General features: G+C 35.7%; 1 protein-coding gene across 5 annotated transcripts in view; it reads right to left on the bottom strand.

Moving 5' to 3' along the window:
* Wwp1 (WW domain containing E3 ubiquitin protein ligase 1) overlaps positions 1 to 14,442 on the bottom strand; it is a 121,061-nt gene that overhangs the window by 30,478 nt on the left and 76,141 nt on the right. For all 5 annotated transcript variants that reach the window (XM_037202376.1, XM_028885168.1, XM_028885165.2 and 2 more), the window contains exons 15-20: positions 13,959 to 14,034; positions 13,788 to 13,859; positions 10,778 to 10,866; positions 6,414 to 6,573; positions 3,080 to 3,213; positions 2,846 to 2,986 (exon numbers count right to left, since the gene is read on the bottom strand). In XM_037202376.1, the coding sequence (XP_037058271.1) occupies positions 2,846 to 2,986; positions 3,080 to 3,213; positions 6,414 to 6,573; positions 10,778 to 10,866; positions 13,788 to 13,859; positions 13,959 to 14,034 (672 nt within the window). The remainder of the gene's footprint in view (positions 1 to 2,845; positions 2,987 to 3,079; positions 3,214 to 6,413; positions 6,574 to 10,777; positions 10,867 to 13,787; positions 13,860 to 13,958; positions 14,035 to 14,442) is intronic.

The raw sequence follows: 14,442 nt of genomic DNA, 5'->3' as shown, positions 1-14,442 counted from the left end.
AAAGGATAGACAAACTGACAGATATACACAAACACACACACATGAGAGAGGGACTGAGACTCTGAGATTACAGGCTAGAAATCACATGGGATTTCAGAAGATGGAGAAAAGGCCTTTGACGATGTACAATCCTTCAACAAAAGCCCCGAAGAATCTAGAAGTATGCACCAACATCGTGAAGGCTGTATCTGACAAATCTATAGCCATTGCAGGAAATGCAGAAGAACCTCAATGCGTTTCTGAGCAGGGTCAAGACAAGGTGCTTACTTATACTTAGTATACCACTTGAGTCTTTGCCAAGGTAATAAGGAAAGAAAGAAACAAAGGCACAAGCAGGAACAAGTCATATTATTTCCCCTGGCAGGCAATATGATTCTGTATATGACGAATGCTGAAGACTCCACGTGAGAAAACTCTTAGAACTAACAAACATGTTCAGCAAAGTAATAGTACAAAATCAAGACACATATATAAATCAGTTATTAATAATTTTTATAGAAATCATTTAACAGTGTTTCTACACACCAGTAATGAACATGCCAGTAATGAGAAAGAAATTAGGAAAATAATCACATTCATGATAGACAGAACATAAATCTTAGGAATAAATCTAATCCAGAAAGTGAAAACCTCTGTAGTGAAGATATTAAAACACCACAGAAGGAATCTGAAGAAGACAGAAGAGAGAAGCCACCCATATTCATGGAACAGCTGAATTAGGAGCATGGAAATAGCTACACTATCAAAAGCAAGATACAGAGTGGAAACCTCGTCAACATTCCAATGACATTCTGAAAAAAAAACTTAGAAAAACACCCTAAAATTTGTAGGGAAATACAAAATACCCTAGACAGCCTGGCAGTCTATAACAAAAAGGACAATTTAAACAGAACCACAGTCAGAAAAATAAAACAGACATGTGGATCAATTCAACAAATTACAGGCCCTAGAGTTACAAAGCCACTTGACTTTTGTCTAATGAATGGGTAGTTCTTGAAAGATGACATACAAATAGCCAAAAAACCCTAAGAATGTTCAATATCACTAGTCATCACAGAATGCAAATTAAAACTACACAGAGACCATCTGACCCCAGAATAGCTGCCACAGAAAAAACAACAAATGCTAGCCAGGGAGCAGAGAAAAGAGAGTTCTTACATACTGCTGATGAGAGTGCCATCTGCCTTGCTACTATGATAATTAGTAAAAACAAAAAATAGTACTATTCTCAAGAAAAAGCATACTTATCTAAAAACCAAACAGCCCTGAAAATACCCATATAACTAACGTTATAGACTGAACAGATTATATTTAGGAATATATATGTATAAACATATACACATAAAACATTAGTGAAAAAAGGAGGCTATGAATTTGAAAGCAGAGATACATGGGAGAGGGTTTGAAGTGAGGGAAGGTAAGAGGGAAATGATGTAATTATATATAAACTCAATCTGACGACAATAGATAAAATTAGAGATGATTATATTAAGTGAAATAAACTAGATTTAGAAAAACAAGTATTTCATGCTTTTACTTGTGAATCCCAGATTTTATAAAGATATATAAGTCCATAATTTTTCTTCAAACATGTATTTTTCTTTTATGTATATGGGTATTTTGCCTGCATATATGTATGTGCACCATGTGAATACCTGGTACCTGCAAGTCAGATCTCCTGGAACTGGAGTGACATATGGTTGTGAACTACCATGTGGGTGCTGGGAACCAACCTGGGTCTTCTACAAGAGCAGCAAATGCTCTTAACTGCTGAGCCAATTTTCTAGCTGTCATGTGTGACATGAAAACATAAAAGGGACTAGGGAAAGAAGGAGAATAGTAGAAGGCAGTGAGGCCAAGAGGAGGAAATGGAACACTGAATATAGTCAAAGTTCAGGATAACTTGAAACTTCTTTATAAAACCCAGTACCATTCACACTGAATATAGGCCAATGAAACATTTATTAGGTACCAGTTTAAAGAATGGTAGCATTTTCAGGGTGGGAATGCAGCACGGAATGACTGACCGTGAAAGGACAGTTTCCAGATGTGATTTTGCCCACTCCTAGTGTAGCCTCAGTCCCTTCACCTAGAAACAAACAGGCTACACAGTTTTTGCAAAGACACTTTTTTTCAATTCAAATTTTATTATAAAGAACTTAGAAATTTAAAAAAGTCCACACACCAAAATTATCCAGACCTCAAGTATATACATCTCAATTAACTTTCACTGGATTTTATGTTTTCACTATTGAACATATTTGTATGCATCTATCCATCATCAAAAAATGAAACAGCCTCAACAGACTTAGAACTAGAAAAACAATAAGGTTTATATCCTCCTTCATGAATCAAGTGTCAATAACCTACATTCAGTCTTTCCTTATTATCACCTAACATCCACCCTTTGCTGTTCTCCTTTCTCCATGTTACACTGTGCCTGCATGTGCACTTCACACGAACACACACACAAACACACAAAACCAGCTAGGATCCACATATGAGGGAGAATATATAATTTTTTTCCTTTTGAGATTTTGAAGATTGCAAAGTCCCTTTTCAGCACCAATGTTCTCATGTCTTCTGACCTGGGCAGAAGGGGAATGCCTGCTGCAAATGCAATGGGAAAGGGAAGGATGACACACATTTCTTTTATTTCAAGAAATTTGGGATGGGAGATGTGGATCGGCTTTAGAGCACAAGGATCAGGCCCTAGCAGAGCAAGAATCTGATAAGAGTTTTCCAAAGGGTAAAAACTAATAAAATTAAGGGTGTATATATTGGAGATTTATAATTAGATTTTATAAATTCTATAGACTGAGTTCAATAAGATCTATCAACCTACCCAATATATTCATCTTTGTTTTCTTCAGTCACTAGGATATTGGAACCTCCCAATTTCAGATCATGTGAAGTAACTTTCCCTAGAATCTCCATGTCAACAGAAAAATACATTTCTAAGCCACATTCTTCAATGTTGTTGTCTCTGGATAAAAAAAATAGCATGTGAGTGTGCACACAAACAAAGTATACAAATGGGTTTTAAGTAAATACCTCAATGAAAAAGAAATCTTCAAACCTTATCCAGATAAGGGAGTTATAAAATTCAGTGTCAATAGATTCCAAATCCTTAATAGTAAGTTTTTTACTTAGCATACGCTTGTAGAATGGTAAGGAGAAACCAGTATCAATAAACTTTCCATGGAATAGTGCCTGTTAAGAAAAACAAGACATTTTATTTAAACTTACAAAATAATCTTTACAGCACAGTGATAAAATAGAAATCATGAAACTTTACATATTAAAAAAGCATTACTCAATGGTATAAATTATGAAAATTAAAATATGAAAATGCAAAGCATAGAAAACAAATGAAAATGAAAATTTTATTCACAGATCAAACATATAACGTACAATCACAACTATATATAAGATGATATGGTACTTTATTATCAACTTCCCCTTTTTTTTAGTATATTTTTAATAATTAGCTTAATTAGATGAAGAAATGAAAAGCCCCATGCACTTCTTTCCATTTCTTTCCTATCTACAGGACCCCCATGTCTTCATGCCTATGTACAGGATACGCATGATGTGCATAGCATATATACATAGGAAAATAGGAAGAAACACCAGTCATTTTTGATCCTATGGATATCTAAAACCACTCACTGAAACAATTATATTGGCCCTCAGCCCCATATTCAGCTTACATTTAATCACAAAGTCATTGAAATTATCCTTTTACATAACTTCAAACTCTGCCCACTGTATTTCAAACAAAATCCCAAGTCTAGATAAAAACCAACTTAAAATTGACTCCATCTAACCTTGTTAGAACATGTTAGAAGTCCATATACCAAGCTAGCTGGCTGTGCCCAGCAACCTCAGAGGAAGCATTACTCCTTCCTACATTCGGTTCCCCTGTCTCAGAGGACTGTTCCCCAGTGCGCCTTTGTCCTCAAACACTTACAACTTATTGCACACAGGAAACGGCGACCAGGAGAGCTTCTGTGCAGTCTACCCACTCTGCTCACCACTATCATCTGAACTCTCATACTCTTATTGCAAATGAGCTTTCTATTACTTTTGTGAGTAGTACAGATTGCTCCCTTTTATTCAAGGCATTGCTCCTATACTCCTTATATTACTGACTTCATCAAATTCTTTGTTTTCAGCTGTCCTTGGTGGCACATGGCTATAATCCCAACTCTCAGGAGGCTGAGGCAGCAGGTTATCATCAGCCTGAGCTACAATAAAAAAATCTATTTCGAGATCAAATTCTCTATGATACTTTACTACAAACTTTTCTAAAGCAGATGCTTATATTTTGTTTGAATACACAGCAATTTTTCCATCCTAACACTCATAAACATTTTTCACCTTGCTAAATGGTTGATGCAAGACCCATCAGTAACATATGAAAGGGTTAGCAATGGTGTCTTCTTTAAAAACCACTTCCTTCTTCCATTTTCTTCTGGGAATCACTTAACTTGATTTTCCAATCTCAGGTAGTTTTGTTTGACTTTTTTACTCCTTTTCATCTCCTCAGCTTACAAATATCCCTTAACTCCCCTGCCCACATTATTTCTTAACACAACCATGAGCTTTTGATATTCTCTACATGTTTAGAATCCCAAAAGCCTCTTTCTAACCTGTACATCTCCTCACTGCCAGATATGGACACCTATCTGTTCTACACCTCCCCTGGATGCCATATGCAGTGAAGTGCAGAAGAAATCCAACATTCTTGATTTTCCTTACCTCCAGTGTTTATGTGTTCTTGCCACCAAAGCCTCGTCTTAGGAAATGGCAATTTCAAGCAAATGCACAGACCATGTATTTTGATGCCTCACTTTACAGCTATGCCTTGCCATTAATCTACTAGGAAACCTAGTTCTTTCTAATTTCCAAATATATCCCGAATCCAAACTACCTCTTAAAACTATTATTAAATTACATAGATCCAAAATCACTGTGAGATCTCACTGTGACCTCCACAAACTGTCTTTATGTCTCTCACTCTGCTTTCCCCTGTGCACAGTTGGAGGATTTCTTGTTGGTGTTACTTAATTCATGACACTAACTGACCCACTCAAAACCTTTATATGACTTTCCTAAAAGTCCCACATGGTATTTCTCAATTTCATCCCTCACCATATTGTCTTCCATATACTTTGCCCCAGCCATGTTCTTTTTCAACTAATGAGGCATTTCTAAACCCTGCAGCCTTGTCCTGCTATTCCATGAGCCCTAAGTGCTCTTCTCTAAGGTATGCGTACGACCCAGTCTCTTGCTTCTTCATGTTTCCATTCATGTTCAACCTTCAAAGGTCTCCTTTAACTCATATGAAAAAGCAAGAACTCCCCAGATCCTGCTTTACAGAATTTAGATTCCAAGAGCAGGAAATGCACCATTGTTGTTATTGTTCTTTGATACCCGGTGCCTAGAAATGGGCATGGAATTATTGTAGATCATCAACAAATGTTTGCTGAATGAATCAATGGATAATGTAGTGTAAAAATAACAAACACCTTTCAAAATGCAACAATTCACAAGGGCAACTGCAAAGCTCTGAAAATTCTAAAAGCACTAAGTTAGTGGACTTACCCAGCAACTCAGATTTTCCTTGGGCTAAGTAACTACATACACCATTCCTTTTTCCCCACACAAAGTGAGTAACAAATAGGTTTTTACTTTTTTCTGAATTTTATTTATTCTTCCTAAATTTCATCCATACCTATGTCTTTAATCATATTCCCATTATCATATCCCCCTCCCTCTCCCACTCAACTTTTCTTCTTCCCAACAAATTCCTCCCCTTCTACTTTCATCTTTAATTTTCTTTCTTTCTGTGTGTGTGCGTGTGTGTACATGTTGTGTTTAAGCACACACATCCCATTGTATTTAATCTGGGCTGCTTGAATGAGCATGAGTGAAATACTTTTACATAAGGAAGGGAAGTTTACTGGTGGCTCCACCACTGAGGAATCTGACACTTTCCCCCCAATAACTGTCAATTGCCTCTAACTACTCAGGGAGGTTATAAAATTTCATTCAAAGTATTTTTATACAATACACTTTTGCACATGTCTGTGTATGTGGCATGCACATGTGTGTGTAGGCCCAAGGCTAATGTTGAGTCTTCCTAAATTATTCACCACAATATTGACACAGACTCTCCCAATCAAACTTGAAATGTGCAGTTTCAGCAAATTTACCTAGCCAGCTTGCTCTGAGGATCCAGTATTCCCTTCTGAGTATTGGAATTACAAGCAGGCCACTGAAGGTTTGAACCTAGTCCTTGAGCCTGCGTGGCAAGATAATGTGTCCACTGAAACATCTCCCTAGCCCCTGGAGCACTCCTGAAATAAGCAACATGTAAACAAAGTAACTGAAAGTTGAGAACTCACCATTGCAATAAAGCGACCAATAAAACAGAAGTATGAAAGATGATCAGGATTTATGGTTGATGCTGGATTTATCTGTAAACAATAGTTATTCTTGCCTGCATACTCAAATAAGCAATACATTGGGTTCAAAACTTCATGGGAAAGCAAGAAAAACCATTCTCTATAAGAAAATAAGTCAAGATTACTTTTAGTATTCACATATGTGTATTTTTAATAGGTCTTAAATATATCTGTAAGTAAATAAATGTGTGCATGCACACCCATACATGCATGCACGCATGTACACACATACCCACACCTAATCATTTCTTAGCCCTCCTCCATTTATATTTTATGACCTGGCTTTCCATTCAAAGCCACTGCTAGTTCTACATTGTCAAACTGCAAGCTCACTGGTCCTCCCTGGTAGTTCTTTTCTGCACCAAACTTTTCTTTGGGTATCTTTGCTCAACTTCAATTCAAGCTATGCAGATTACACTTTTTCTCAATTCACATTTCAATTCAATCTCAGCAATTTCTGAAGCAATTTCAGAGTATAGTTCCTATCTGTCATTGCATTCATTGTGCAATAACAATCTGAAAATGTATTTTTATGCACATTAGCCTCTAAGGCAAAAACCATGTCTATATATTTTCAGTATTCTTAACTCTTATAGGTATTCTATAATATATATTTAACAAGCTTTTTATTATGCTTTGGGATGTTCTTTATTTTGTTGATGCTGAGAATGGTATCCAGGATTTCATGCATGCTAAGCAATGGATAAACCACTGAGTTATACTCTGAGCCTCCATTACAGGTTCTAGTAAATAGCTGATGGTGACTTGCATCACATAACACTGCTGCTATGAAACAGTGAACTGGTATTTTGTTTTTGAGATAAGGCCATATTTCCTATCTCAGGCTAGTCTGGAACTTGATACATAAATCAGGCTGACTCTGAGTCTGTAGCAGTCCTCCTGCCACAGGTTCCTACGGCCTGGCATATCTGGCTTTTATAGAACAGTTTAAATTGCATTACAAATGTATTCAAAATGGTGTTAAAACTAAAAAGTGAAATCTTTAAATGTGCTAAGTGCTTACTAACTTTTAACTATCTATTTTGCTACACTTTAATAATTTTGAACACAAAATAAACAATAATAAAAAGTTCTAAAGCAAGATTCCAAACTCAAATATTTACTATGATCACTGTGAGTTCATAGGGCTTTGCCTTGTTACAATCCCCATTCTTCATTATAAACCTGCTAATAAATATTACTGCTTTAAGGAAAGAAAACTTTTTCTCAATTCACATTTCAATTTAATCTCAGCAATTTCTGAAGCAATTTCAGAGTATAGTTCCTATCTGTCATTGCATTCATTGTGCAATAACAATCTGAAATTAACACAATAACCTAGTCTTCAAACGATGGTGGCTGTAGAGTGGTGGGTACTTTCTACTGTGAAGAGTGTATGCTATCCTAAAGGATTCAGCCAATCAGTGCCAGTAAAAGCAGAAATGAGGGTATAGTGTTTTTAACGAAAAGCCATGATTGTTGTTGTTCTTCTTGCCACTGGTGTTTTGTTTGGTGTCTTGAGACAGGATCTCACTATGTAGCTTGACTAGCCTGGAACTTGCTAGGTAGACCAGGCTGGCCAGCCTCAAATGAAGTCTGTCTGCCTTTGTCTCCCGAGTGTGGGGATTAAAGCTATCACCACATTTACCTCAAGAAAAGACACAATTTTAATCTTCATCTCAATCTGGTAATTTGTGCAATACTATCAAGCAATTTGAAATTTTTTTAAGTCATCACGGGTCACCTCTATGCCAATTCCTATGATCTGCTATTTTGCTTACCAATGTTTAATAGAGCTTTTAAAACATTCCCTGAAACTATCTGAAGGGTACAGACAACAGTCACTACACAAAATCAACTATGAATTAATGTAAATTCGTATAATTAAATTCAGGCTCAAAATACTAAGTGAACCAAGTAACTTTACTTTGTGGTTGGGCTGAAGTAAGACATTTTTCTCAGAGAAGAGAAATAAATAAATCTAATAAGAATGTGTTCATACACACACACACACACACACACACACACACACACACACACACACACACGGAATTAAATTTCCATCTGCTTCAGATCACTTTTAGAAAGCAGCAAACCAGAGAAAACTGTATTGACCCAAAAGAAGAATGGATACATGACAAAAGCCTTTATCCTAATACCAACACAAAAGAAAAGTTCCTAACTAGCAAGAGGCAGAATTGACTTTCAACACAAGCTCGGCTCTGCACTCTCAAACTAGACACACAAGGTTGAAAGAATCATGACCTAATACATAAGAGCTAGCATGGCCTAGAGAAGAAAATGAAGAAAACAGTAAAACAGCAAATGAAGAAAAATCACATGACAAGCAGCAAAAGATAGGGCAATCCTGCAAACAGTGACATGAGGACAGGCTTCAGAAAACCAAAACAGGAAAAGCACTAGAATCAAATGATAACAGATACATTAAGAGAAAATATAATAGACATGTAAGACTGACAAAGGAGATTCCACATACCCATGATTGATGTTCCTGAAGAAAGAAAAGAACAAATAGAACAGAAAAAAAAATATTCAAAGGTAAAATAGAAGAAAACTTCCCAGAAATTAAAGCTCTTAATATGTTCCTTTAAAAAAGACCAAATGCTAGACATGGTGGCGCATGCCTTTAATCCCAGCACTCAGGAGGGAAGTAAAAGCAGGCGGATCTCTGTGAGTTTGAGGCCAGCTTGGTCTATAGACTGAGTTCTACCCAGACAAGCCCTGTCGTGAAAAACAAAACAAAAAACCAAGTAATCTGCACTGAAACTAGTGAACTTTAAAGGACAGCGTGGATACCTAGGGAAATTTTCTGACAAAGGTTTGGTCTCACACTTCATAGTGCTTACATTCGATGCCAAACAATAGTGAAGCAGTACCTAAGAGTACTGGATAGACAATCCTGTGCAAGAAATGTCTGTCTAGAGAGGTTGTTTATATAACCAACAAGGAAAATCCTTCTAAACATGTAACAACTATAGGGACATATCCCCTCATGAACTCTTGAATAAGCACTTCGATGATGAGTCTAACCAACAAATGCATGATCAAATCAAAAGTTAGGAGTAAGAAAATAATGATACACAAGAACTGATTACATGTATTTAAACTATCAAAACATAGAACTGGAACCAAATAAGACAAACAATGGGTCACAAAAGAATATAAATGTTATCATGTCAGACACTGAAGAAAAAAAATGTGTTCTCTCTTTTCTAAGATGTACCTTTCTTTTCAATGCCTGGGCATTTCTGAAATTGAGAAAATTCACTCACAATTCACACAATGTGAGTATTTACTGGATAGAAGTGCTTACTGAAGACATGTAATAATGTTTTGGTAAAAGAGGCTAATAGAAACACTAACAAATCCACAGCAATATTATGTACCTACTTCTACCAGTTGTGACCTGGTTCTGCACTTCTCTCAGCAATATTGAAATTGGGGTTATCTAATTCTATGAAAATCTGAGTTCTTAGGAAGACAATAAAACTGATAAACTTAAAAAATGTAAATTTATATTTGTGTGAAGCAATTAGGGAGAAAACAAAGAAAAAAAGATTTTCATTAACTACTTCACAGGTATCTCTTAACATTGTATTCAGTAAATGTAGATAATTTAATTTTCCAAATAAACTCAGAACAGAGCAAAAGCACAAATAAAAGTAATAGGCAATGTTATAATAGCAAAATTACTAAATATCCTCTGTAAACCCATGCTACTAATTATGTGGAATACTAACCATCTGATAAGAACTTTAGCATGTACAGAAGAATAATCATAATGGTTGGACCCTGCACATGCCATGCAGGCAGGTCACTCTGAGTTCTCTGATCCCCAGAACCTATGTGTTCTGGGCATGTGATCATGTGACCAACTGTAATCCCAGTACATGGGATGTGGAGATAGAAAATCCCAGAAAAAGCTGGCTAATCATACCAGCTCAAATGTTGAACTCTAGATTCAGCAAGAGACCATGTCTAAATATTTAACAAAGAAAGGGATAGAGGAAGACACCACATGTCAACCTCAGGCCTCCACACACATGTGCACACACCCCTACATAGCATACACCCATGTACACACATGTACCATACTCATGTAAGTACACATACACATATACCATACATATATACATATGCAAAAAAATTTATAATAATGGTTACCCCAAAAAAACTCTGGTTGCTACTAAAAAAGGTAATTCAATATATTCATATATCTTTTTAAGAATACATCCACTGCAGATGACAAAATAGACTTATTAAAAGTAACTTTATAACTTTACCTTGCAAGGCCACCATAATCAAGGCCTTCTTCTCCTCTAAATATTACATATAATCGCCTCCTTAAGTCATACGGTTTTAATGCCATAATCTAATTAAAGACAAAAAATATGAATATTTAAACATTTATACACTGTATAAGTTACTTCCAAAATAATTCAATTTAAATTTAATCTGTAATTTTAAAAGCACACATTTCACTATCTCATATTTAATTCTGCAGTTCATCTGGTTTGTCCCATAACTAGCTAAAAATGGACAATCCTTTAAGTTCTCTTTGACTCACTTTCATATATTCTTCCCCCTTCTAGTGTTAAAGGGTAGTTCTACTTAAGAGTTAGTGGGAGGAGAGGAAAAGTTAGATTACATTTTCTCCCCTTCCCTCCTCCAGTTTGATAATGTTTCAGTTTGTGACTGGTAAGCTCTTCTCTTATTGTAAGGTGAAAGGACTTTTTGAGTCCCACCTACATCACATCTTCTATCCCTCAGGAGGATAGAAATTCGTCTGCAATCCTTACACAGAGATTTATATTTACACAACAGAATGCCTTAAAATAAGATCCAAACATTTTTTATAATAAGTTTCCATCAAAGTTAATCATAAGCATGCTCTACTAGGGATAAAAATTTGTTTCTACTTTCATCCAACAGAACCGCAGCCAAGACTGGCAGGTCTGAGTCCAAACACAGCTCACTAAGAGGATTCCCTAGGAAGCAATTATGGGCTTAACCGCATATCTGAACAGACTTAAGACAGGACAAGTAAAACAGTAACTAACATGAACTAGATACACAGTTACTAAAAGCAATTCAAATATATATCTGAACAAGCCATTTGTAAAAACCTGGAAACTTAAAACAATTATTTGGCTCAGAATTAGTCACTCATACACAAAAGCAGATTTGATAACCACTACAATGGCTATCTTTTCTAAAGCTTAACAACAGCTAGTAAATAAAAATACGAAATGTCACCAGAACGTCAGTATTACTATTCCATCTTAACCTCTATACACACACACACACAAAAAAAAAAATGAATAATAATAGCAATTAGCATGGCACAATAACCCACAGGGTGCCAGTGTGGCAAACATACCTTGATGGTAACCAATAGCTCTGTAATTGGACCTAAGACTGCCTCAATAAGAGGGATACCATGCCTGGTACTGGAAACCTAGCCAACTCCCTGGCACTAGTGAAGTCATAGATCCTAGAAGAGAACCTCTTTGCTAAACCAGCATAATCTCTAACTATATTCTAAATATTTGCCCTCAGATAAATATAGTTCTGACTCTTCATCAAAGAATGTTCTCTTTGCAACAGAGACTATTACAGAAAACAACCAATTAAGATGTAGAGTTGTAGAGTCCAGTCGCAACTGCTACATCTGCACAACAACTCCCACACCTCAAGCTCAGAGGAGATTGCAGAAAAGGCGTCAGAAAGATTATAAGAGCCAAAGGATCAGGGAGTTTGTTGTGAAATTGTTTCTCCAAGGAATGTCAGAAGTTACACCCATAAAGTCTAACAACATGAGTGGCTAACTGTGAGCTAGAACAAGGAGGAAAACAAGGGACATGCTAATATGGACAGGGGAAGGTCCTCAAGGACTCAGCCCTATTTAAAGAACTACAGGCAACTAAGGAATGATGAGAGCAGGAGAAATAGTCTTCCTTGGGGAAGAACACACCAATTAGCTCTCTAATACTATATGGTCAGCCATAAAAACATATACATACCAATAATATCATACAGAAGAAACAGGTTGTATTTATGTATTGTGAATATAAATATATATAACATACATATATGTAACAATAGTTAGTGAAAAAAGAGGCCATAAACTTGAAAAAGAGCCAGAAGGGGTATATTAGTGTGAAGGGAAAAAATGGAAGGGGGAAAGTGATGTAATTATACTATAATCTTAAAAATAAAAGAAATAATAAAAAAAATTAATGAAACTCATACTTGAGTACATAAAAAAGTTACAGTCATTGCTTTAGAGAGTGAAAGACCATGAAAAATTCTCTACTTCTTCATAAAAAAAAATGACATTACTCTGTTTTTAATAATATTCTGCAAGATGACTCCAGAAAGGCAGACAAGTTACATTCATGTATTCATTCATTAAGTATTTACTGAATTACTGTCATATTAAAGGCACTATTCTAGGTACTGGACAAAGGTAAAGTAAACCAATAGTCCATGTTCTCACAAAGCATACATTCCAGTAAGAGAAACAGGGAGGGAGCAGTGCTATGAAAATAATGAAACAAATTGTTTGAAAACGACCACATATAGGGAGGAAAGCAGGGACTGTAATTTTAAACAACATGCTTAGGCTAGATGAAGCAGTGAAACCTAGTGGTCAGAACGAACATGAGTTACTAATGGAATATTCAAATGGATTTATAGATCCACCAATTTGATCTGTTAGCATTTTCACAAATTTTACAAATGTGAAAACAGACTTGCTCCAATGCTGTTCAAACTTGATTTTAGTAAGAATACACCTAAATTATTTTATTTATTTGTTGGTTGGTTGATTTTTAAGACAGATTCTCACTAAGTAGCCTTACATGAATTCACAGAGATCTGCCTGTCTTTGCTTTTAGAATGCTGAGAATAAAGGTGTAAATACCACATCCAGCTACACCTAAATTCTTGATTCTCTCAGTCTCCTACTTTAGCTATAAACTGGAGATGATGGTAGGAATTCTCTCACAGAGATGCTGTGAGGAGGAAAGCAAAGCAATTAAAAAAATCTGTCAATAATTGGCAGTCATCACTTATTGCAGAGTAAAGTTTAATTTTATTTTATGTATATGAATGCTTTGCCCCCATGTATGCCTCTAGCCCACATAATAAAGTTTAATGTAATTACTAATTTAGCCACTCAAAAAATGAGGCCTATTATAAATGCTTAAAGACTCAAAAGTTTTTTACTCCCTTTAGAAGCACAGAATAAAATAAGACAAGAAGCACTGTTTCATTTTGATAATACCTTACCTGTTGGAAGGAATCTTCAAATAAAGTCTGTCGGGACACATTGATCTTTACGTGGCTGGGTAGTGCATTAGACTAAAAATAAAAATATCGTATTGTGTAAGCCACATCATATATATTATATAATGATCAGACTAAATGATTATAAATGAGATTTATTTACCACTTTAGTACCTGGCACAAGTAACGGAAGTGAGCAAGTTTCCACCTAAAGCTGCGTTCATAAGCAATCTGTGGACCACCTTTAGTTCTAAAGAGAAACATAACAAATAAAACTGTAATATTAAGTATGAAACTGCGTATGATAAGCCCTTCGTTTATAGAAGTCCTAAAATCTACTATAGACTACTTAAAAGAATTTTTGATAATTCTGTTTTTTTTTTTCACTATTTTATTTGTGGAAAAACAAACTACAAGAATTCTGATAATTCTTAAAGGTGAGGAAGTCAGGGATTCTATATAAGAGAAACATGAGGAAAACCCTGTACCTCATCTTAAACTTGATCTGAACAAAGACAAAGCAAAGCAAAATTAAATTCTTGGAGCAAGTTACATGCAGATCATGTGACTCAGCTGGACAATGAGCAAAGAGGCAGACACGAGATTCAGCTCCGAGTAGGAGCCCTCCTGTCTAGAATCTTAGCAGAGAATATAAGGC

Source organism: Peromyscus leucopus, chromosome 2, assembly GCF_004664715.2.
Source record: "Peromyscus leucopus breed LL Stock chromosome 2, UCI_PerLeu_2.1, whole genome shotgun sequence".
Taxonomy (NCBI): Eukaryota; Metazoa; Chordata; class Mammalia; order Rodentia; family Cricetidae; genus Peromyscus; species Peromyscus leucopus.
This window is presented reverse-complemented; position numbering and strand designations above follow the sequence as displayed.